General features: G+C 37.9%; 2 protein-coding genes across 3 annotated transcripts; one reads left to right on the top strand and one right to left on the bottom strand.

The window, feature by feature from the left end:
• Window positions 1–494: 494 nt before the first annotated feature.
• psmc5 (proteasome 26S subunit, ATPase 5) lies at window positions 495–5,453 on the top strand. The gene is made up of 11 exons (XM_044103465.1): window positions 495–585; window positions 1,685–1,756; window positions 1,843–1,912; window positions 1,997–2,094; window positions 2,174–2,230; window positions 2,303–2,533; window positions 3,165–3,291; window positions 3,382–3,572; window positions 4,319–4,417; window positions 4,496–4,606; window positions 5,209–5,453. The coding sequence occupies exons 1-11, from the start codon at window positions 562–564 to the stop codon at window positions 5,347–5,349; spliced, it is 1,221 nt and encodes a 406-aa protein (XP_043959400.1). The 5' UTR covers window positions 495–561; the 3' UTR covers window positions 5,350–5,453.
• Window positions 5,437–24,826, bottom strand: mpp3b (MAGUK p55 scaffold protein 3b). Of its 2 annotated transcripts, XM_044103461.1 has the most exons (20): window positions 24,588–24,826; window positions 18,030–18,171; window positions 17,731–17,849; window positions 16,956–17,033; window positions 16,753–16,833; window positions 15,700–15,837; window positions 15,516–15,597; window positions 15,070–15,155; window positions 14,458–14,532; window positions 14,012–14,208; window positions 13,869–13,933; window positions 12,806–12,823; window positions 11,738–11,779; window positions 9,601–9,666; window positions 9,265–9,423; window positions 8,466–8,546; window positions 8,259–8,352; window positions 8,058–8,166; window positions 7,253–7,372; window positions 5,437–7,154 (listed from the first exon to the last, which is right to left on the bottom strand). In XM_044103461.1, exons 2-20 carry the CDS (start codon window positions 18,052–18,054, stop codon window positions 6,975–6,977), a joined length of 1,815 nt encoding a protein of 604 aa, XP_043959396.1. In that variant the 5' UTR covers window positions 18,055–18,171; window positions 24,588–24,826; the 3' UTR covers window positions 5,437–6,974. The 2 variants fall into 2 exon arrangements, with proteins under 2 accessions (XP_043959396.1, XP_043959397.1); XM_044103462.1 differs by lacking the exon at window positions 9,601–9,666.
• Between the last annotated feature and the right edge of the window lie 1,320 nt (window positions 24,827–26,146).

Raw genomic sequence — 26,146 nt, 5'->3', positions numbered from 1 at the left:
TGCAGAGCCTACTGTGCCATTTGGAGGTCAAGTAAATTTAAGGTAAACCATTGTAACTGCAAGAACTGTTCTAAAGTATGTACATTACCTATAGTCAAAAGTTTTACATGGTAAAATATGATTTGGAAAAATGCTTTAAAATAGTGTTATTTGTGCGTGTTATTTATTTATTTCAGTCTTTAAAATTTGCTCATATCTTTTTTTTTTTTTTTTTGCCTGTGTGGTGGTGAAATCATTTTAAACATTAAATCAGTCTTTCCGACCAGGTGCTCAGTACTTCAGTAGCCATTTTACCAAATACTTTATTGCCTGAATAATTTCTGAGGCAGCTACTTGACTAAAATATGTTGAGGTATTGCTACATTTACTTGAATATGGTTGGGTACTGAACTTCTGAGTATTTTGTATAAAAAGTTTGGGAACCATTCAATTAAATGAACAGTAGTTGCGTTTTATAACTTGAACTGCAGGGGGCGGTCTAAGTAATTTATTACAAATTCACATTGAAGATGAAGCTCACCGGAAATACGACTGTGCTGTAGCGGACGCCGAAATTTCAAGATGGAGGTAGACGGAGTCGATCAAGTAGGTGTAATTTTCTGTCGTTTTGTTAATTTTAATCATAAAACTAGTAGGAAAATCATATTGTAGCGCTTTTCGGTGAATAATTACTTTGGACCTGTTGTGTTGTGTCAGCTATTGGGGACTTTAGTTTAAAAACTTAAGGGATATTTTTATTGAAAACAATGAATGTGTTGTGCAGGTTTGCTGTCTCATTGTAGCCGAGCCTGCTAAAGAGCTGTAGGCTCGCTGTCAACTATAGGCTTCGTTAACATTAACTTTGCTTCCTGTACCGAATGTAAACAACTTATTCACAATTGTAGCGTATGTTTATACATTTAGAATGTATTGTGTTTTTTATAAGCAACCAAGCTTTTGGTTTATCACCTTTTAACCAAACGTTTACTCGGTTATTAGCTCATGCTAACAAATGTTAATCGGAGTTAAAAGAAAGTAATTTCACCCTGGAGTCACTGAAATTTGTGTTTATGTATACATTTCAGTTGGATATTAATAATCTCCACAATTTAGGTTTGTTGGTTTTACAAACAAGTGCTCTTAAAGCCCAGTCATCCATCAGTTTTCATCGATATCAGAATTGGCACTATTGGGCAAGATTTTGTGCCCAAGGAATTTTACTTCGACTTCAAGCATACATTACATTTAAACGTAGACAAAATAAAACAAAAGCTAAGTTGAACAATATGTATCCATTTTTTATATAGCGAAAAAAGGACAGCGTAAAATAGAGCAAATATTGTTTTATAATCATTTTACTTCACATTGGAGTGTAAAGTGTTCAACATATTTTAACCATTTAAAAAAGCAATTTTAAGGTATAGGTAATTTCGTTCTTTTCTTTTTTTTTATCTTTTTTCCCTTACCCGACTTTTACTGGTTTCATTAAGACCATTAATATAACCGAAAAACGTATAGAAAACATTTTAGTATTTTTGATCATCCCCTGATGTTTTTAGTTTCCCTTTTTTGATTGTTTTCAGGCTTGTAAAATACAATAATATAAGCCTGAACCCATTTCACTCTAAATGTACAATAAATAATTGTTCAGAGACAAAATTGTGCTGTATAACAAATTAATTTATGGTCACTTCTCCTCTGCCAGATGGAGACAGGAGAGCTTAAAGGTGGATCAGGTCTCCGGCAGTACTACTTATCGAAGATAGAAGAGCTACAGGTGAGCATGATATGCAAAGTTAGTGAAAACTCCTTCTGCTAAAGGGTCAGTGCTTCATTTCTGTTGTTCTCTTTCTCTCATAACAGCTGACGGTGAACGATAAGAGCCAGAATCTGAGACGTTTGCAGGCGCAAAGGAATGAACTCAATGCCAAAGGTAGATTTTTTTTTTTTAACATATTATTTTTAGAAAGCTCACAGGGTTTGGATATAAACATGTTTCCATGTTTTTGCCCGTCAGTGCGTCTGCTCCGTGAGGAGCTGCAGCTGTTGCAGGAGCAGGGATCCTACGTGGGGGAAGTGGTTCGGGTTATGGACAAAAAGAAAGTGCTGGTGAAGGTATGCAGCGCTGCGAGTCTGAACTCCAGCTTAATGCTTTCTCTGCAGTTTTATCTGACTTCTTTCTTTGTCCACATAGGTACATCCTGAGGGGAAATTTGTTGTGGATGTGGACAAGAACATTGACATCAATGATGTAAGTATTATAGCCGATCAGTTTCAGGAGAACACATTTTCAGGTTTTATGTTAATTTCACTTTTCCACCAGGTAACTCCAAATTGTCGCGTGGCTTTACGTAACGACAGCTACACCCTCCACAAGATCCTGCCCAACAAAGTGGACCCTCTGGTTTCCCTGATGATGGTGGAGAAGGTTCCGGACTCCACCTACGAAATGATTGGTGGGCTGGACAAACAGATCAAGGAGATCAAAGAAGTCATAGAGCTGCCGGTGAAGCACCCAGAGCTGTTTGAGGCTTTGGGAATCGCACAGCCAAAGGTGGGTGAAAGTCAATGAATGCTTTTATTTTTGGTGTTTTACAGTAATTTGGACACCAGTAGGGCTGAGCAAGTTTTCTGATTTTAATCAACTTATTTTTTGTTCTTTTCTAAAACAGAAATGCCAAAAATATTTTCTAAAAGTGGGTTTTATTTTAGTTGTACGACAGAGTGCTAGGATCAGGCTACAAGAATTTTTAGTTACAGGAATGTAGTTTCAAAGTCCTGTTACTGATAATCATTTGATGCTGATATGTTAAAAGATGAAATATTTCTATCATTATCTGTAAAAGTGATGCTGTGTAACTTTAGAAGTTACTCAACATTCCACATTTACATTTTTTGTTTGATTTTCATAAAGTTCATTCTCCTAATATTACAACTTTATTCTTGTTATTTAAAAAAAATATAATAGCTTCAAAGTCCAAATAAGTTGAAACTGTGAAGGTTGCTTATCACACAAGATGGCTGCCTTGGGCGTCCTTGCGTCACTCTGAACCAGGGAAATGCAGATAGTGCATCAGTGGAAAGAAAAAAATCCAGATTCTCCAAATATTAAATCTTAAAATGCCAGAAATTGGATTAATTGATTCATTGCCGCAGTAGTCAACAAAGTTTCTGGTTCGTTGTAGGGTGTGCTGCTGTATGGACCACCAGGAACTGGGAAGACTCTGCTAGCCAGAGCGGTAGCCCACCACACTGACTGCACCTTCATCAGGGTCTCCGGCTCTGAACTGGTCCAGAAATTCATCGGAGAGGGTGACTTCCCGTCTTCACATCTCTCATCAATCCTGCAGCCAAGTTGCTGAAACGTCTCCTAACTCTGTAATATCTCCGGCTCCGTCCCAGGCGCTCGCATGGTGCGCGAGCTGTTTGTCATGGCGAGGGAACACGCCCCCTCCATCATTTTCATGGATGAGATCGACTCCATCGGCTCGTCTCGTCTGGAGGGCGGCTCGGGAGGAGACAGCGAGGTGCAGAGGACGATGCTGGAGCTGCTCAACCAGCTGGACGGATTCGAGGCCACTAAAAACATCAAGGTGACGCAGATCGGTTCGGTTCCACAACTGAAGGTTTAACGACTGTACAGTGAAGTGTCCTGCACCATAAGTAAGAAACCCACGCGGAAGTAGTTATAATGGCATATGTAATCACTTTAAAATAGAAAAGTTTTTGAAAATTATAAAATTCCCCCATAACGGGTGCAATTATATTTCTGATATCTATATCACTTTTATAATCTTATGGCCAGTATAGTAAAAAAAAAAAATTACCACTGTATAAAGATTTTCCCTTTATCTTCTGAAGAAAAACAAACTATAAGGACTGGCATTCACAAAAATGTGAAAATATACCATTTCAAATGCAAATTGACCACTGCAATTATGTATTTGGCCTTCTATGTTTGCTTTTCCTGCCATAATTGCCCAAAGTATTTGAGATGCTAAAGGTCAAACAGTGTTTGGGACAAAGAGCCAAGAAAATATCATCATTGCACCGTCAGAAATATCACAGACAATCTAACTTTTTTTGTCAAACACAAGACAAAACGAAAGGATCCTTATATGGATAAGATTAAATCTCTCTCTTCTTTTTTTTTTTTTTTTTTTATAGTAATAACTTCCACACCGAGGAGTGTTTTACTTGAACCTGTTAGAATTGATGTATTCCCTAGTCTGTAAAATCTGATCTCGGGTCACATTTGAGAAAATAGACGTTCTGCTTAGAGAAGACAAACAGTCCCTGGTTAGAGAAAAGCTGACATGCTATTACTTTTTCCCTGCAGGTCATCATGGCCACCAACCGTATCGACATCTTGGACTCGGCTCTGCTCAGGCCAGGAAGGATCGACAGAAAGATCGAGTTCCCTCCTCCTAACGAAGAGGTTCCTATCACTACATTTTCTTTAAAAAGCTAATTTATTTTATTTGCTTGAAAATGTTAACACTTCTGCGTGTAACAGGCCCGTCTGGACATCCTGAAGATCCACTCCAGGAAAATGAATCTGACTCGGGGCATCAACCTGAGGAAGATCGCAGAGCTCATGCCGGGAGCCTCCGGAGCCGAGGTCAAGGTAGGAATTACGCCCATTAATCTGAAGAATTTAGCACCTGGATGAGCAGGAACTCAACTAAATCTGGTTTAGGGGCTGAAAGGATTAATTGTGATTAATTGATTCTTGAAATAATTGTCGTTAGCTGGAATATAGACTTTAAAAAAACAATTTACTGAAAGAACAACATACTGAGAGCAGGAATTCAGCCAAAACTGTACAAAACTTTCCAGTAAGATTAAAAATAAACAGTTTCATCTTCACCTCATTAAAAAAACAAACAAATCCTAACAAGAACCTTTAGTTATCTTAGTAATTGGTTAATAAAAAAATCAATCAGTCGTAACCTGTAGCGATGTTCAATCAAGCATTACATTAAAGTATTTTTTTAGCTACAGATTCATCCTTTGCTACAAATAATCAAACGTTCACTAAAGAAATGCTAAATTATTGCGCTTTAGGCTATTAAATATTTATTTGCAGCTTTTAATGTATTTTCAATGCTGTATAAAAAGGCTCTAAAGGTTAAATGAAAAACCAGCAGAATTAGGGAATTTGTTTTTATCCGATTACTGGTCAGAATAATCGATTAGTAAACAATCTGCGTGTTGTTTTGGTTTTAGGGCGTCTGCACAGAGGCAGGGATGTACGCTCTGAGGGAACGGAGAGTTCACGTCACGCAGGAGGACTTTGAGATGGCCGTGGCGAAGGTGATGCAGAAAGACAGTGAGAAGAACATGTCTATCAAGAAGCTGTGGAAGTAAAAGAAAAAAAAAGTGTGGAGTTCCTGCACCTGTTGCAAATACATATGTACATTTTCCTTTCTTTGTTTGTATGAGTCCAGAATTAAATAGTTTCCCTGGTGATATTTGATTAGTTTTTTTATTTTATTTTATTCCAAATATTTAATAAACCAAACTTAAGATTTATCCAGCAGGGCAGATTTATTCTGTCAGCTCACAGGTTACAACGGTTTCCTGTGTGAATTCAACACATTCATTATGGCACTTCACAGTATAGCTGCTATTAAAACAGGTCTTCTATAACTGACCACAACAGATCTGTGACATTGACTGAAACTTGGTCCTGCAGTTAGCTACCGCTGTACTTTAGATATGCAGTAAGTACATCAGCACTGCTTCACTACAACAGTCTCACCTGCAACCCGGCAGCCACTGCAGACTTTATTTGCAATAACGACACAATTAGCCACTGGAAAGAAAGTTTCCTTAACTGTAACAGGCATAGGAAAATAAGTACACCTTGCTGCTTTCAGAGGATTTTACAAAGATAAGTTAGTCATCTATATGTGGAATCTTTGCTAAATATATATTTTTTCTTTATCTCCAGGTGTGTTTTAAGACCAGTAGGGAAGGTGTATCAGTAATAAATTTAGAGTTGCATCACATAATGTTACTCAAAAACACATGCAGCTCTGTAAAAAATTTAAGAGACCACTTAAAATGATGGGTTTCTCTGATTTTGCTTTTTATAGGTATATGTTTGAGTAAAATGAACATCGTTCTTTTATTCTATGAACTACTAATATATCTCTAAAATTCAAAGCAAATATTTTGCATTCATTTGCAGAAAATGAGAAATGGTCAAAAAAGATGCAGTGCTTTCAGACCTCAAATAATGCAAAGAGGACCAAGTTCATATTCATTTATAAACAACAATACTAATGTTTTAACTAATCAGTATTTGGTGGAATAACCAGGAGGTTTTCAATGCGGTTCAGTGCAGTGGGCTCTTCATTTTTTCCAGAGCTTTATGTGGCCTTGATTCTTTCATGCACGTATCAGAAATCCCTGAATCTCCCATGGCAACCATTCAGCTGTGCAAAACCTCTGGATGGGGGCGTCGCCTTCGAGACGCAGCTCCTCCTCAGAGCTGAGGCTTTCAAGCTTCTGCTTCACAGAGCAGCTCATTCAGCTCCTTCAGACTAGCCAGCAGCAATTAGTAAACACCTCAGGGGGAACTGCTGAGCTCGTTATATGAGCTACTGCTAAATGCAGTGCTGGTAAAAATATTAAAGGGTTAATAGAGGAGCCATGTTGTGATGATTTCCTGAAGGTGGCGTTTTAATAATTTTACTTCCTTAAATTACAAAGTCATACAGCATTTTTATATCAGAAACTAGCATAGTTACTTGATGGTGCTATAAAATGGCACTAAGTGGAAAATGTATGCTGGCCCTTTAAGAGTCTGTCAAAACAAGGTGTACTTATTTTTCCTGTGACTGCATCAACTATCAGAAACATTTTTCTGTTTTTTATGGCGGTCCTTCTCTAAGTGTGGAATGGTTACATGGCAGTAAACATTTGACCCCCCCCCACAGCGGTGGGTCCTTGCACAGTGGTCTCCGTTTATCAGGAAGTTGATCAGGCTAACGCCTCACCCAGCACACAGGAACCCACTGCGGCTCCGTCTGCACCCTCTCCAGCGCCACCTGGAGCTCCGCTAAGGCACTCACTGGGTCCTCCTTCACCAACACGTAGTCCACCCAATGGCCGTAGCACTCGTCCATCTTCTCTGCAGACTGCTTCATTTCCTGGAGGTCCTCCTCCTGGTGACAACCAGACAATTACTTTCACTCACCAAACATCGGCAGTAATATAATCCGTATGCTGCTTTTTGTGTGGGTGTTGTCGCTGTGTGAGTTACCGTGATCCCGGCGCTGAGAGAGGAAGAGGAGCCGAAGTGTTTTCTTTGGCTGTCGGGGAAGCGAGGCGTCACGAAGATGATGTATGGTTTGAACTCAGCCGTTCGCAGAGTCTTCAGGGCCTGAAGGATGTGGAAACATTCATCACAATGCAGCTAAACCACCTACCAGGATACATTACAGTCATTTATAATTAAAAATGTATCTTAAACTGAGATGTAACATAACAATCAGTAGTTTTATAATCAAGATAACAGTGTGTTTAAATATTATTTTATCAGTCAATTCAAAGCAGTTTTTATCTGTTTACTGCAAATTGCATCAGTCAGACCCTCCAGTTTCTTGTAAATTATCATGAAAATTGATGTAAAAATCAACAAAACCCTGCACTTTTTAAAAGAAATACTGAATGATTGTGAGTTTATTGTAGATTTTTCACAAAAATGGAGGAAAATAATGGCACTGAGAAATGTTTTCTTACTTCTACTAAACAGCTACCTCAGCCTTTCTTAATGTTGAATTATAATCCATAATGATGTGGGGAGTAATAAAAAGTCGCAAACACAAACACTTTTCTATTGCAAATAAAAAAAAATCATAGAAACGATCGCAAAATTCTGGATGGACTCAACAGATGTTCAATATTATTTAATTGTAAGAATTTATTTACATTTCAACAGTTCAACAGACTTCATCAGTACATTCTGGCCCTTTAAGAACCAGAATGTTCTTGAGCATGGACTGGATTTGGCCCAAAAGGAAGACGGGTTTGTCATCCCTGCTGTTGATGACGACAGTCATACTCACCTCTGGCTGCACATCCACTAAACAGACTTTGTTCTGACTCAGAACTTTATGAATGGACTCCAAGCTGGTGCCGTACAGATTCTCTTTATACTCCCCATATTCAATAAACCTGAAGAACAAAACATAATTCTCAGAAATTAGTTTGCACGAGTTAAAAAGAACAAAAATCCTTTCTATTTATAATACTGTTTGTTTACTCACTTCCCATTCTGGATGTCGGCCTCAAAAGCTGCTCTGCTGATGAAGTGATACTCCACTCCTTCTCTCTCATGAGTCTTTCTGGCTCGGGTCGTGTCTTCGGGTCAAGGTTCAAACAACCACCAGGCCAGATGAAATGGAGATAAACACGTTATTGAATATAGTGGCTGCATCAGATAAATTATGCATTTTATGTACAGGAATCCTTACGGGGAACAGCCAGACCAAACCATCGAGGATTGTCTGCTATCACCTTCTGTTTTAGCTCCGTGACCCGAGCTCCTAGCGAACCTGTGGCCCAGAAAATGATTAGTTTAAGCATATTTTTAAGAATGTAGCCCTATAATTTCCTTCAAATCTTACATTGGAAATTTTATTTATTTTTCTGTAATTTTTAACCTATGCATAAGATTGATATGACAACTGTCATGAAAATGAAAGAGTCTTCATAAATGTTTACCACTGCTGTCGTGAATGTCATTCGGTAAATGATGACAATTTTAATGCAAAGTTGCATTAAGCGTTGATTAATAGTGTCAAATTTGCATTATTTGTTAAATAATAAAACTTTTAATGCAAAGTTGAATTAAACGAGCATTAAAAGTCCAATAAAAGTGTCAACTTTACATTAAATAAATAATCTAATAATTATTTACTTAATAATAATAATGACAATTTTAATGAAAAGATGCACTAAAAAAATAATAAAAAGACCATTAAAAGTGCCAACCTTGCATTATTTGGTAAATAATGAAACTTAATGCAAAGTTCTATTAAACGAGCATTAAAAGTCCAATAAAAGTGTCAATTTTGTTTAGCATGATTTTAACACATTTTCATTTAAAGACTGAAAAACACACTTTTAACTTCTCACAACAGTAATTTAAATCTTTTTTATTATTTTTTTTTTATAAATCCTTCTCTCTTAAGTCCTAACTTGTTTCTTTTTGCTGCCACATCAAATGTTTTCTTTGAATATATGTCCGTTTTTTAACAGCGTACTACCTACCTATCAGTACAATGAGGCGGGGCTTTTCTCCAGGGCGTGGCAAATATTGCGTAACTTCCTCGTAGATCCGGAAGTCCGTCCGATGGCCGTCTGGCGTTTGGGCATCTGCCGGTGAACCCTGTCGATCTTTTTTCAGCCTGAAACTTCGGCGTAAACTGGCTGCGGTCGAGGCATACAGAAACAGACTTGTTGTTTTCCCAGAAAACAGAAGAGATTCAGTAAAATGCAACAATTTCTTAAATATAAACTCTCTTTTTTTAATCTAAACATATGTCAAAAGCACGATTAGAACTGTGTTACAGCACAGCAAACACCGTAGGAAACCAGTAAGAGTACCTGAGTAAAATTCCCATAAGAAAGCATGGCCACAGAAGGCAGGAGCTGCCTTATTCTTGGGAGAAACTACAGCGTCATATTAGACCATTTATTTCACCAGTTTCAGTCACCAACACAATGGAAGCTATGAAGCCATGCATGCCATGTCCGCCTTTCAAACACATGGAAAAAAAATCAGCAGTTGGAGCTAGCCAATGAGAAGCCATGATGGCCCAGTGACACTGTGAGAAGCTTGGTGAGACAAAAACTGTAATATATTCCAACAATCCTGCTTGCTAGAATAAATTAGCTCAAAAAGGCGTTTCAAAGAAACAGAAGGCAGAATAAGCCATTCAGATGCTTCCTGTGATGTCAGAGATCCATTTAAAATGTGTATATATACTAATAATCTGTTATGCTGCAGTAATAGATTATTACTTTTTTGGAAACAGAGAAAAGATAAACCGGATATCAGGCACTTAAAGACATTCAGCCAGCCGTGTGTTGGTGATAATCAAAACTGTTCCAAATCAATGTAAACTCTAAAATCCAGTTCAACTCTAAATGCAACAGAAACAAAACTAAGTAGGAAAAGATTAAAACTGGAGAAGGAAAAACTTAGACAACATATTTACACAAGCACTTTGTGTAAATACTATTTCATTCCCAATATTTACATAGAAATATTCAGCTTTTCTCTGCTCAAGCACATCAGTTTAGCTACATTTCTTCAACTGAATTAGATAGTTGTTTATCCTCCATATTAGAGCAGAAAATTTAGATGAAACTGTTTTGTTTTTGTATTTTGTTGTTTTTCCCCATATGTAATAAAAACAAATTAGTTTAAGTTTGATATTTTGGAGTAGGAAGTTATTATACTTTGAATTAATCAAGCTGCAAAAATTTCAAAGACTGATTTACAAAGGAAAACACGCCGATGTAGATATTATCTGATAAGCTATACAAGCTCCCATTGCTGAATGGGACATCCTGGTAATTCTCGCACCTAAACTGTTTATGTTCCAACGAACTAACAAAAAAATTATTTATTTAACATAGAATAAATCAGCAAGCAGTCACTTGAAATATTGTTATTTTGGGAATTTGTTTTTTCGTTCTAAAAACAAAAAAACAAGAAAAAAAGCCTAAATGCTACTTTCTGTTTAAAGTAATACATCAAAAGTGTTACTACGTTTGCCAGCAGGGGGAGACAAATCACGCAGTTTTACACATATTTGACATAAATATACTCGGTGAGTATCAATGTGCATATTATTGGCATTTTTCAACATTTTGAGGATACCTAATTTAAACATTTATTAGAAGTGACACTGATAATCATTTCTTTATGAGTGTAGTAGTTAGTTCACTGTTTGGCCCATTTCCTTTTGATTTTATTCTTTTAAGAAATTTAATTATTTAGTATTTCTTGTCATGAAGTGATTGCAACAGTATAATTAACTTTTCCAAACAGTTCACAGTGAAAGTTAAACCATCACAGAAAGAGAAACTCATCTGAAAACCAAATGTTTCTATCACTAAAAGTGGAAGTAAATGATTTTGTGTCCTAGTGTAGATTTCATTGACTTACGATAATGACTCCAATCTAAAGATTAATGTGCAATTTAACAAGCCTAAAAAGTAAAGTAACTGATTTATCAATCTAACAACAATGTTAGAGTTATTATTCATTTTATATCATCAGGTCTCAATAACTATGGTTAAACTGTGATTTAATATCCTTAAAAACCTTTTAACCAAGCAGGAAAGTTCAGCTTTTTAAAAAAGCAGAATACTGATTTAACAGTTTTATCTACTGAATTTAAAGGAAAAGAGGGTAATTTTCATCTTAACCTTAAAAATGTAACTCATCCCAGCATATTTGTTCAGAACAGTTTTCTTTAGAAAGCTGAGCACCTTGGAAACTAAGAGACAGCTCACAAATATCAAAGGAAATTTTTACATTTCTTTAAATACATGAATATTTAAAGAAAAAAAACAACAACTTTAATATGTAAGGAGCAGAAAAATCACAAACACAAACACCTACATTAACACTTTAGCAACAATAGCCTGCAGCCTCTGAAAATAAAGCATGAATTAGCGCTCAGGCTAAGCTAAGCCAACATGTGATGTTTAAGGCGGCGTGCTTCCTCACCTACATCCTTTCCATTCAGAGCACTTTTACTGTCACAGTCTTCTGTGGGACAACAAGCGGGGAGAAAACGGGGTGAGAACAGGGAGGGGATGCTGCAGAGGAGACTCACAGCAGGCACAGTACAGTTGCAGTAAGGATGGTATAAACCAAGCAAAAAAAATATATAAAAAAAATGTTTTAAAGCAAATTCATGACCCTGTATGAAGGAAGGACTAAAACTGAGTCACAATGTTTCTAAGTTTCAGGCGAGACAATTGGCAGAATTTCAGAACGATATTAAGGCATGAAAATATGGGGATGTTTCACCGAGGCGTCAAACACAAAAACAACAAAGAAGAAAAAATATTCAGAGAAGTATAAACACTTTTACATGTCCTGTGAAAAGCAGTTTTTAGAAAAAACAATAAGAAAGGTTTTCACTGCTGTGTCTGAGCAGAGTTGGTTGGTAGCTAGTTACATTTACTAAATTACAGTTACTTGAGAAACTTTATGAAAAAAATTTACTTTTATTGCTGTACTTTTAACTTTCACTTGAGTAATTTTATTATGACGTATCTCTACTCTTACTTAACTAGATTTTCTACCCACTGAATGAAAAACAAACATGTTTTAATCAAAATTCATCAGACACAGAAACACACCTGCAGTTTTTGTTAAAGTTTCATGAGATTTTTATTGAAAATTTTTCTCTTGCCTGATTTTGTTACTTCTATTAATTATTGTCATTTTCATCCTTAAAATACCAAAATTTCCTCTTAGCTTTATATTTTAAAGTTATAGTTTATAGTTATAAGTTGGTCAGTCTGATTATGTACATTTTAAATATTAAATGATTGATAATTTGATCGGTTTCTCAGTACTTGACTAGATGCTTTATCAAATACCTTTTACTCTAACTGAATAAAAATATGTTGACATAGTGCTACTCTTACTTGAGTACAGTTTTTGTTTACTCTGCTCACTTCTCATCTGTTTTGTGTTGAGTTGTATTTGTGTTTAACGCCTCAGGTTGGTTGTTTCTGTCTAAAGATGGTTCATGTTTTCTAACATGAGGGTTTCTGAACGTACCTTTCTCTGTCCGATCATCTGAAGTTGGCAAAGTGAGAGCAACAAAACGTTATTACCAACGTTCTCAGCCTTCTACTGTACATATTACAACGTTTTTCTCAAATTCACAACCATTTTTAAAGTGTACCTATCCTTTCAGGGAGGTTTGGACCTGGATAACTGAGGTCAATGCTGTTAAGTTTGGGCTTGTAAAATTATAATCCAATGTTTTTCCCAGAATCCGATAATTAAAGAAAACACAACAAGGGAAAAATTAAAAACAAACCAGAACTCCTCTATAGGCGTAGTCCAGATGTAAATGGTGGTGAAAGAAACAAACAAAAACAATAAAAGAACTAAGGAAGAAAGAAGAAAACAAAGAAAAGGAACAAAGGAAGAAAGAAGAAAAGAGAGAAAAGAAAAAGAAGAACGAGAAAAAACAATAAAACAATAAAAGAAAGTGAAAAAGAATGAAACAGAGAAAGGAAGAAAGAAAGAAAGAAAAAAGGAAAAAACAAAGAAAGAAATACAAAGAAGCAAACAAAAAAGGAACAAAAAAGAAAAAAGGAACATAAAATAAGAAATAGAAAACAAAAAGAAGGAAAGAAAGAGGAAAACAAGGAAAGAAAGAGGAAGGTAGAAGCAATGTAGGAGAAAAAGGGAAAAAGAAAGGAAAGAACAAAAAACAAGGAAAGAGAAAGAATGACTCAAGGAAAGATGGAACTTAGGACAAGAAAAAAATGAACGTTAAAGGGGAAGAAAGAAGAAAGAAAGGAAGGACATGAGGTTGGAAGGACATTAAATTTAAATCTATATAAGAGAATCTGATTCACCAGTCATGTGACATGACTGAGAAATGTCTAGTTTGGTAATTTGATTCTAATAATAGATTTGCTTTTGTTTCATGTTACTTTTACATTAAATCTTCAATTATTTCAGAGATTAAGCCCAACTTTTTAAATAATCTCTTTTTCTGCGTATCTTCCAAAGATTGGATTTCATCTATATTTGATGTCATGTACATCTGAAGTTGCAGGTCATATGCAGAGATTTTGATGAGTTTTCAGAGGTAAGTAACTCTTACATGTTGGAGCTTTGGGAGACAGAGGAGCAGGAAGGGAATTCATCTTCATTCTGTATCTCAGACGCCTGGAACCAGATCCATAAAGTTTCCATTACAAAAGAGACGATACACACAATGATGTCAAAAGAGTAATTTTACGTTACCTCTCCTGAAACTGAATGGAGGGGATGAGGGCAGCACGCAGGTTGCAGTCGCCCACTTTCTTGGCTTGCCACCAGGTGGCGTCCTCCTGGCTGACCACCTGCAGGATATCCCCTCTCTTGAAAGGAAGTCCCGCCTCTTGACACGGCGTTGCCTTGTCCTCAAAAGGTGTGTAGTCAAACAGAGCGCGAAGGTAGACCTTCAGGTCAGGAAGTAAAAATGGCAAAATGCTCTACATTATTCCACTGGACAAAACAATGAAGAGTTTAAATGATAGACAGAAGGATGGAAGGATGATGAAACAGATGGATGGATGGATGGACAAATGGGTGCACGAATAACTAAATGGATAGATGGATGGATGGATGGATGGATGGATGGATGGATGGATGGATGGATGGATGGATGGACAGATGGAAGGATGATTAAACGGATGGATGAACTTTACTCTGCTCTCCTTCAGTCGATCTTCTTCAGCAACAGCTGGGATGATTTTCAGAGTGATGGAGCCCTGAGACTGAGACTGAGGAGACACCAGCAGAGAAACATGGTCACCATCTTCATCGTCTTCATCATCACCATCATCACCATCACCACCATCAGACACTCACGATGATGATCATCATCACCACCATCATCTTCATCATCACCACCACCATCATCATCATCACCACCATCATCTTCATCATCACCACCACCATCATCACCACCATCATCTTCATCATCACCACCACCATCATCATCATCACCACCATCATCTTCATCATCACCACCACCATCATCATCATCACCACCATCATCTTCATCATCACCACCATCAGACACCCACGATCATCATCACCACCATCACCATCACCACCACCACCATGATGATGATGATCATCATCATCATCATCATCACCATGATGATGATCATCATGGTGGTGGTGATCATCATCACCATGATGATGATCATCATCACCATGATGATGATCATCATGGTGGTGGTGATCATCATCACCATGATGATGATCATCATCACCATCATCATTCTGAATGCCAACAGTTGTTTGGTGTTTACCAGGATCTGGCTGATCTCATCAGGCCTTTTGTGAGTGATCAGGTTTCCGTTCACCTCTCGCAGCTCATCTCCCACATGGACCAGACCTGAAAGCAGACGTGTTTCAAACTGCAGGCAGAAAAAGACTCGAGCTATTTCCCACTGGCGACAAGTCAACAACATCCCCATGGCGACGGCCAGTCCCTTATAATCTGGAAATATGCAATTTTGCGGCCATAATCTCAAGGATTTGGTGCCTGCTGACAGTTCAATGGGTCGCAGAGTTTAATCTCCTCACATGAAGCAGCTCTGATGACATCAACTTATAACGAATAAGAGAAAGATTACTGTAGTTTCTCTATAGAAGCTTCAGGATTATTTACATATAGCGCCTTCCTGCTGCTGTCCTGCTGAATGTTCATTTGTTTCCTAAAAGAACGGAAAGATTTAGCGATTCAGAGCCTCACCGCTGCGGTCAGCCGCCCCTCCCCGCATGATTCTGGCCACGATTACAGCACCGGTGGCCTCGTCTCTCCGAATGGTTGCTCCCTTGTGAAAAAATAAAGAAAAAAATAACAGAAACAGAAATTAACGTTCAACTGGAGCTTGGGTATTCTCTGGTCAAGGTAAGCATTTAAAGTCAACCCTCACCAGAGGCTCTTTGTTCTTAACCAGACGGACGATCTTCACAGACTCTTCCTCAAAGTCATCGTCCAAATCTTCTGGCAACGGGGGAAGAACCGGGTCAAATTTCTTCTGGGCAACAATGTCGTGAGCTGACAGCACTGCCTGTATGAGCCAACAGATAAAACAGATGCATTAAAGTAAACAGAGAAAACAGAGTAAACAGAAGTTCGCTCACAGAGGCAGCAAGTTGGAGAAACTCTGATCTGTTTTTTTCTCAACTTCTGTTCAGACTTTTTTTTTGCTGAGTTTTTACGTTTGGACAATTATTCCCTCTGGTTTTAGACACTGTGCATATGAAAGGATTATTGGTCTGGTTTTATTTTTAAGGTTTTGTTGGGTCTAGTGGCCTCCACCCGAATGTAGCTCGACAGAAAACAGGGCAACGAGAGAGGGGGAAGACGCCGACAGGCCTACGACCACTGCCAGAAGGACCAAGTCTCCAACACGCGGGCCGGGCCGCCCCCGCGCCACCACAGCACCTGGTATGTTTTTTGTTTTTTTTAATTTCTGCAACACTGTAGCAACAAGATCTTATTATTACAACTGGGAGCAGCTGATTAGCATCTCAAAAGCTCAAATAATACCTGAACTATTAGCCCCAAATCCCAACGGAGTTAAAAACGGAGGATTTAAAGAGTCAAACAGGACATGTTGCTGTGAAATATTGTCTCTGTGCTCTGGAAACTAAGCTGTTAGCACGTCAGCAACTGTCTTCAGTCAGAGGCCTCTTTAGATTCGCTGCGAGACTGACTGCTACCACAGCATCACCATCCACAACTCTTTCAAGATACAACATTTAGTTTGTCTTTGGGATAAATAAAGCATTTTTTTAAACTGAAGAAGGCAAAAATATTATTCAATGTTGAGGAAAAGTTGAGGGAAAAACCAAGAGATTAATTTTTACGTTCATCTTCTATTCCCCAAAAGAAAACCACTAAGCTGAATGTCACTATTAAAGGGGAATAGACTGAACATTCAGTTTTTTAAAAGCTAGTTTTAGAGTAAATGGGAATCTACCTTCAGGTGAGGTGTGTTCAGCAAAAGGAGCAGCTCTCGCTCGTCATCCTGCAGCGGCCCACTCTGAAGCTCTTCTGCCAGCTAACGAGCCAAAATCACACTTATTTCTTTTATAGATCACTCTATGAGATATTAGTGTCACACAAAGAGAAATGAACAGTTAAATTTAAAGAATGTTCGGAGGGAAACTTCACTGCACCTACATCCTCTGCCAGACAGGAGGCGCTGTGTAGGACCGGAGTGGGGCTGTACTTCTCATACAGCTTTAACCGCTCGTGGATCTGCAGGGACATAAGAGAAACTAAATAGATGTATGAGAGATTATGAATATTAATGAAACTTCTTTTTAAAGAAATCATAAACTTAAAAGCTTTTGATACCCCAATATATTTTTATGTCTGCTTAAGGGGGTAAACACATTCCTTAAGAAGTACAAAAAAAAGAACTTTAATCAGATGTTACATAACTGATGGGAAGTATGAACTCAATGCTAAAACTTTACATTAATGTAAGCACACATATTCAAACTTAGGTAAAAAAAATTGTAAATAAAAACAGAAAAATAGGAATAAGAGATTGTACATCCATCCATAACATTTTCTTCCGCTTATCCGGGGTCGGGTCGCGGGGGAAGCAGCTTCAGAAGGGAGGCCCAGACTTCCCTCTCCCCAGCCACTTCCACCAGCTCCTCCGGAGGAATCCCAAGGCGTTCCCAGGCCAGCCGAGAGACATAGTCCCTCCAGCGTGTCCTGGTCTTCCCCGGGGCCTCCTCCCAGTGGGACGTGAACACCTCACCAGGGAGGCGTCCAGGAGGCATCCTGACCAGATGCCCGAGCCTCAACTGACTCCTCTTGACGTGAAGGAGCAGCGGCTCTATTCTGAGTCCCTCCTGGATGACTGAGCTTCTCACCCCATCTCTAAGGGAGAGCCCAGCCACCCTGCGGAGAAAACCCATTAATATTTTCGATATACATCTACCTTCATGAGGTAACCGATGCCTTTCTCACTGAAGACGTCTCTGAGGAAGACCAGGTCCTCCTTGTGGTTGGCATCAGGGTGGAGCTGAGATGTGAGGATGGCCAGAGTCTCATGCAGCCCTGCAAATACAAATAATAAATAAAAAAATAATCATACCATTGTTTGCATCCTTGTTTTATTCCTTCACAATCCAGTTTTTAAATAACCGGCAAATGACCATCGTACAACATCTGGCCTTTTGCAAGCACATAAGAAGCATCAAACGTGAACAAATATGCAGGACATTTATTTCACTGCACCTGTATTTGCAGAAACGATGGGCATGGCTTCAACCCTTCAGAGGAGGATGAGGAGATGGAGAGAACGAGGAGGGGAAAGGAAGGAAAGCTGGTTGACTCTTCTGTTTTCTTCTTATCCTCACGTGTGGGGAGTCACACACAGCTACAGGAAAAAAACAAAACTAACATTTTTATAGACAGTTAAGGTAAATCAAAGTTGTACGCTCTGACAACTAAAACCTTTTTACACATGACATTACAGAGGGCAGAGCTCTGATTGTAATTTCTAATTAAAAAGCCATTAAATGTAAGATGAAGGAGAGAGCGGTGATCAATGGATTCATTCATGCTGAAGCTTTGCTGTAATTATTACCTGCTCTTTTTACTGAGGCATGAAGCTAATCTCGAACTGCTGCACTGGAGAACTGTGAGTTCAAATAAAACCGGCCAATTTAGCCTCGAATTATACCATCACTCATCATCCCACCAATATTAATGTGTTAATATTTGTCATTCTTGGTTAAGAGCTGCGTTTGTGCTGCTTTTGTTTTGAAGATATTAATGAAAGTCTAAAGGTCAAAGGTTCAACCGGCCCCTCTATATTACCTAAATGAAACAAAATTAATGTTAGACGTATGTCCTATGTTTGTGCAGGAAAACTGTAGCGCACCAAATTTGGTGTCAATCATCACTAGAACATTGTGCCGCAAGAAAATAAGCGATATCATTGGTCATAGAGGTATATATGTCTGTATGTAACAAAAAGAGACAAAAACAACTTTTGGCTGCTCAGTTTGATTTGATTTCATAAATGTGGGAGCCACGGATTGAAGTTGTCTAACCTCCAGAAACTTTTATCAATATCTTAAAATGACACCGGCACAAATGAAATTTTTTTTTTTGCTCCACAAACCAGCACAAATGTATCACAAATTGGCGTGTGGCTATACTGTAATAACGCTTTTCTCTAAATGCTGCGAAGCTAGTAATTTTACTCGAACAGTGTGCTGCAAGAAAATAAGCAATATCAGTGTTTACAGTGGTATATATGTCTGTATGTAACAAAGAGTGACAAAAGCAAACTTTTATCAGCTTCTCGTCAACCCTATTATTTTGCACAGCTGTGCCTGAACTAATCCTCAAGCAGTATGGTGAAAGACTTATGTCGCCACTGTGATTACAAGCCATCTGTGTGAAACTGCTCAGCTGAGTCATGACCTTTAAGCTTAGTCAAAAACTGAGCCTTAACCCAGGCATCAATAATAATAATAATAATAATAATAATAATAATAATAATAATAACAATAGTCCCAGACTGATTCGGTCTAACGCTGCTGGATGGGTTCATGTTACAACTTTAGCTCAACTTCACTCATCATGTGTTTATTGAGCTGAATGTGCAGAGCTACAGCAGAGAAATAAAACTGGGTTGTTGTTTTTTTTCACATTAAAGTGTTCTGTTATGGTTTTAGAAAATACACTTAAAATGCAGAAAATCTCAGTTCAGATAATGTTGGGAAATCTGAATTCTTGTCTCCATTTTAAAAGCTGGTTAAATATAATACAGATATTAAGAAGTGAATGATTATCTGACTGTCTTTTCTTTAGCTTTAATCTTTGATACAACAAAATAATGTATTTTAATTGGCAAATATGTATTTGTTTCAGAAAACTAAACAGACCAGAAACTGCATTTCAATGTAGTAAATAAAAACCAGCCAGAGTTGGCATGATTTAGTGAGCATGATTTTTAGTTGGCATGATTTAAAAAAAATACTATTTATAGTTTGGCTTGTTCTCAGACCCAAAACAAACGAACAATTCTCCTTCTCAACAACCTTTTGAAGAGCCTTTAATAATACGGGTTACATTTAATTTCCTTCTGGGATTAATGAAGTATAATGAAGTATTTTTTAATTAATTTCAACATGAATTCTCATAGGGGCTGCACAGTGGCGCAGTTAGTAGAGCTGTTGCCTTGCAGCAAGAAGGTCCTGGGTTCGATTCCCGGCCCGGGGTCTTTCTGCATGGAGTTTGCATGTTCTCCCTGTGCATGGTGGGTTCTCTCCGGGTTCTCCGGCTTCCTCCCACAGTCCGAAAACACGACTGTCAGGTTAATTGGTCTCTAAATTCTCCCTGGGTGTGAGTGTGTGTGTGAATGGTTGTGTGTCCTGCCTGTTTTCTGTGTCTGTTAGGGACGAAGGGTGTATGGATGGATGGATGGATGGATGAATTCTCACTTGGCACTAAACATGGATCCACCAAGAATACCTAGGAAGGCACTCTAAGATGCTGTGCACTGCAGGTCTGACCTTGCAGGCTCACACATCTTTTCCTTGGTTGAGAAAACAATAAATGTTGGCCATAACCTGACTAATTAACTAACTAATAGTAGCTTTCGTTCTTTATTTTTGTTTGCACTGCAAAAAGAGAAAAGCAAAAAGGCTTTACTATAAATACTTAAAGGAAATTAAGGGTTTTCGTTTTTGCTTTGAGTCCATTTGTCAAAATCATAATAATGCAAAAATGGTTCTTACAGCAATATTATAAAGAATATTCAATATATCACATTATTTTAGTTGCAGTTGGAATAAATTTCTGTTTTAATTGAAAGCAAATATCATATTCTGCTTTTTGGGCTTTTGGTTTCAGCACCTGGATGCTCAGGGTCATTACACCGAGAGAATCAGGTTTTTGCCTACTTAGCACATTCCTCGAGTTTTTAATGTTTGTTCCAGAGATTCAACAATCCGACTCTCTCCAATCACAAGCTGTCAGCGAGAGCTTAACCCAACCATCATTCTGGTGTTTCTCTCTCTCATTAACTCGAGTTACGTATGGTTTCCACGGACCATATGGTGCTTTTATCTAACCTCTAGGATTTAGACGAAGGAACGCGCAGTGAGAGCAAGAAAGAGGATGTCAATGAAACTAAAGCAGAAGGAAGTGTCAGTAGAGATGCAGAAAAATTGTCAATAAAGAGATAAAAACTACCAACTGCATGAGGCGGAGCGTATACTTGGTAAATCAGCTTACGTTAATGTGGATCACACATGTTGTTAAACGAGAAACCGGCCAAATCTCCAAATATTGTGTACAGATATTTTAACCAAATGTCTTTCTCCTCTCGGCTCGCACGTAAACACGCCACCTGCTTGTCAGATTCATTCGCTGCTGAACGGGTCTCGAGAGGAAGACAAAGGGGAGGCCAGGTCGCCAATATGCTGCAGATGCCATCTGGTCATCAGTGTGGGTGTGTGTGCGTCCATGTGTGTGTGTGTGTGTGTGTGTGTGTGAAGCCTAGCCACCGTTTATGATGCCACCCACAGAATTCATCTGACATATTTGCATTTGACCGATTATATTCCCATATATTCTGTAGAGCACAAATCTCCAGATGCAGATTATGTTAATCTAGAACGGGGTGTCAAACTCGTTTTCATTTTGGGCCACATTAAGATCTCGAATATTCTTAAAGGGCCAGTTGTGCCAAAATGAATCGATAAACCCGATAAACAAATGGTTAGAACCGCCTCTGCATTTGATACGTTCATTTTCACATTCATTTTATTTTGTAATGTTTTGCAATAAATTGCTAATTTAAAAATATTACCAAGGACTTTTGCAATATTTCCACTCATGAATGACATTAAATGTGACCTTTTATTACTGGAAAATCATCCATCACAGACTAGAACTTCTCATAAGTAAAGAAGAGGCAGAAGTGGAGGAGTACAATATACTGTCACCTACAGGTGGAAGTTGGCATCACTTCAAATTTTCAATAAACTCCCAATTATGAATTAGCACAAAAAATGCAGCAATTTGCTGATTTTGTGTGAATTTCCACATCGTAGTAAAACTGAAAGCATTGACTAATGTCATTTGGAAGGAAACAAATAAAAGTCACTTTGATTAGATTAATAAAACAATATTTAACCACACAACTGTTATCTTGACGGTTCTATTTATTCGTAAGTCTGGAGTCTAAAGGGCCACTTAAAAAGGGACGGTGGGCCGGATTTGGCCCCCAGACCTTGTGTTTGACACCTGCGATCTAAAAAGAAATGCATTCCCATCTAATTATTAGCAAAAACAAGCTTCTCTTTCCAAATTATTGTAAATTTCTCACTAAATGTAATCTTACAAGTTTAAAATGAAGATTTGAAACCAAGCCAAAATATGAAATTATAATCTGCATTGTCATTTCGATATCATACGATTATGTGAGATTTTGAGACTGCTTAGATAAAACACCAGACAGAAACTGAAATGTTTGTGCAGAGGAGGTCAGGAGGCAGACGGCTCTTAAGAAGCTTATAAGAAAATCACTTGAAAACACCTTCAGCACGGCCCCATTTGAGAAGCAGCCGGATGGAGGATCAGGCCGGCCTGAGCGCTCGCTGCTGGAATAAAAGCTGCCTTTGTGTCTGAGGGAACGACCCCGAGGTTTCAGAGTCTATCTCACTAAACACTCCAAAAACCTGCAGGCAAAATCTTTCTATCTTTCATGTCAGAGAAGAAATTTTATGCAGAAGAGGTTTGATTCAAGGATGATGGGAAAGTGGCAATAACACAGTGTAACAATATTCAGTGAAAAGCTAGAAGACGACACAGACGGGTGGGATACGAGGCTAAAAATCTCAAACGAGATTTATAAAGAGCTTTATTTGTAAGATTTTAGGGTTTGTTACCATTAAACTTTGGCCAAATCATAAATCAATGCAATATGTTTATAATTTTTTTTTAATTAATTTGGTCATATTTCAAGAGGTTTACATGTCATTTTGCCCTTTACAGCAATTGTTCAAATCAATCAATCAAACTTTATTTGTATAGCACATTTCAGCATCAAGGCATTTCAAAGTGCTTTACATCAAATCAAACACAAAAACACAATGCAACATAGAATCAACAATAAAAACACAACATCAAGTCAGATTCCGTCAATAAATTTGCAATTGATTACGTTTCAAATACAACTCTAAACAAGTGGGTTTTTAGTTGAGATTTAAAGGAAGTCAGTGTTTCAGCTGTTTTACAGTTTTCTGGAAGTTTGTTCCAGATTTGTGGTGCATAGATGCTGAATGCTGCTTCTCCTCGTTTGGTTCTGGTTCTGGGGATGCAGAGCAGAACCAGAACCAGAAGACCTGAGAGGTCTGGAAGGTTGATACAACAGCAGCAGATCTTTAATGTATTGTGGTGCTAAACCATTCAGTGATTTATAAACTAACAACAGTATTTTAAAGTCTATTCTTTGAGTGACAGGGAGCCAGTGGAGAGACTTTAAAACTGGTGTAATGTGCTCTATCTTCCTGGTTTTAGTGAGAACACGAGCAGCAGCATTCTGGATCAGCTGTAGCTGTTTGATTGATTTGTTGGACAGACCTGTGAAGACGCTGTTACAATAATCAATACGACTGAAGATAAACGCATGGATGAGTTTCTCTAGAGATCTCAGCCAGAAAATGATGCAACAAGTTGCATAATTTTAAGTCTTAAAGTCATTTTTTTTGTTAATCTGCAGTATTTGGCAACTTGTTACTGTATTTTACTCTGCTATTCCAACATGCTTTTGTGTATGTTATCTCTATATTTGTGGCTGTTTACCACCACCCCACGATTTTGCTACTTATTTCCTGTGTATTTACACTTATTTTGTCCTATAAATGACTATGTGGGGCCTCAGTGTAGTTTTTTCCTGTATTCTGCTTTTTGTTGCTGATGTTTTGAATATTTAAGACAAGGGAAGTTTACTTGTAGCAGCATTCATAAACAGGGTATGCTAAGACCTTTATATAAAAATAAAGGAACAAAAGGTGAAGAAAATTGCATAAAAACCAATCAGTAAAATAAGAAATAATAATAAAAAAAAACAGGAAAGGCTACAGTAACCAAAGTGTTTTTAGTACTGATTTAAGAAACATTATTTGGAGCAAACATATATTGAATGGAAGTGACCTGAGAATGACACTTTGTGGAACCCCATCTGCAATTTATCACTACCAAAAGGTTAAAAAGTATTCATATTTACATTAGTGCAACATTTGTTTACTTTACTTACTGATTGAAAAATATGTCCTGCTTCAGATATAAAGTAGATATTTTCATTAGGATAAAGATTTTATTATTTTTATTATTCCCAACAGTTACAGAATCATAAAAATGCCTTTAGGACTTCTGTGTTGACTTACTGCTAATTAAAATCACTAATTTCCTTAATTCCCTCAACAAATCTCTTTATGTGTCTACAGAGAGCAAATAAACCCATAAAATTACTTTTTATGGCTTTATGAGATGCACTGGAGCAGGGTATCATTCAACCCCAGGTAGTAGTCCACACCCATCATTTACATGCAATCCAGTCAGTCACACGTTAATCCTTCATACATGTGCTGTCAAACCTACAACATTTAAGAGTTTCTCAAAGCTTTATTTAAAAAAGCATATTCTTTCAGCGCTGTTTAGTCTCAGACCCCTGCGCTGTATATTTCTACATCGCTCATTCAGTCTCAGACTAAGAAATAAGGGCTAAAAAGCGTGCAGAGGTAAGTGAGCGTATATTGAAAGCATCCTTACCTTGTTGAGGCTCCTCTCAGCGTGCAGTCCTCTCCGTCTGTCTTTGTTTCCACTCGACAGCCCGGCAGCTATAAATTCAAACCAACCTTTATTTTGTTTTTTTTTTATTTCTTTATTCTCAGGTTCTGTCTGTCTAGTCCGCAACTGAGTGGCATACATTAGGTTTTATTTCCCCGCTCCTTCCTGTCTATCTAAATGAGCCGCCGCTTCCCCCCGTTGCCACTTCGCTCTCGCCTTGTCTCGGCTCTCCTCCTGCTGCCTTCCAGGACGCCTCGTAAATTCCATGCTCAGAGGTTTTTCAACGGGTTCTCTCTTTATAATTACTGTTTTCGTAAAAATAAGAGAGTAGAAATCCATCTGTGCTTATTCCGATGTATCAGAAGAAAGGTGTGTTCTTTTAGATTGTGTGTTAATGGGATCGTGGATCCGGACAATATATTCCTCTCTGTTTAAAGTATAACATCATTTGAATGTTCAAAAAGGGCGAAGTGAATATTGCTATCTATTTTTATTGGGACGCACCAATCTGGATTTTCCTGGCAGCTAGTAATTTCCAATCCAATCTGAGATTTAAGCAACCGTTTAGGATTAATTTTCTATGGACTTCATGAGGCAAAAAACAAAGAAAAAAAAACCCACTTAACGTGCGCAAAATAAGAGATTTTTCACATCTGTGTATCCAGACATATGTCCCAAACCTTTGTATTATTTTAAATTAATTAAAAGAAAAATACATTAAAGTACATGCATAGTAGTGGACGTATTCAAACAGTAGTAGGAGTACACCGATTTATCTGCGCTGATTTTCTTAATTTTAGGAGATCGGTGATCAGCCGATACTCACCTGTGAAGCCGATCTTATCCCCCAATCTCATCTACCTCAGCGAAGGTCTAAAAATCAGCCACTGTCCTCTTTTGCTTTGCAATTAGAGAGGTCTGACTGGCAGACCGGCCCACCAGATCATGTCTGCATGTTTGCATTTAACAAAAGTCGCCCCACTGTTGCCAGCTCTGCAACTTTATTACTATATATAGCAACATTTCAGACAAAAAGAATCGGAATCAGCAGGTCAGGCTTTTTAAAGATCGGTAATCAGCGATTGGCAGGAAAACTGCAATCAGTGCACTAAAAATTTATTGTAATTCTTAGTTTTGATGCACTTGTAATTTTGTTGTACTTCTTTTTCGTTGTAATTACACAAAATGTAGTTTTTTTTGTTATTCAGATTGTTCCTTACCTGACTGTAACACCTTTGAAAACTCCATCATTGTTGCAACCGTCTGATTTTAAGATCGGGAACATGTATAGGTGGGTGTTTTTTTAATCTAAATACATCCAGTTTATGTGAATGAATAAGTGAACATACAATAGCAGGAATTTACTTCCGTTTTGCTATATGCTTCTGTTTTGTGTAGAACTTGGAGCGGGCGGCCCATAACATGGTTGTTTTTCTGTTTGTTGTTCTCATCAGAATAATTTGAGAAACCATCAATTTCAAAGACAAACCATGTCATTCCATAAAACCAGCAAACGCAGAAAGGATGTGGTTACATCCAGT

The sequence above is a fragment of the Gambusia affinis genome, linkage group LG20 (genome assembly GCF_019740435.1).
Source record: "Gambusia affinis linkage group LG20, SWU_Gaff_1.0, whole genome shotgun sequence".
NCBI classification, from domain to species: domain Eukaryota; kingdom Metazoa; phylum Chordata; class Actinopteri; order Cyprinodontiformes; family Poeciliidae; genus Gambusia; species Gambusia affinis.
Note: the sequence above shows the minus strand (reverse complement) of the source record. Positions and strands in the feature narration are given on the sequence as shown.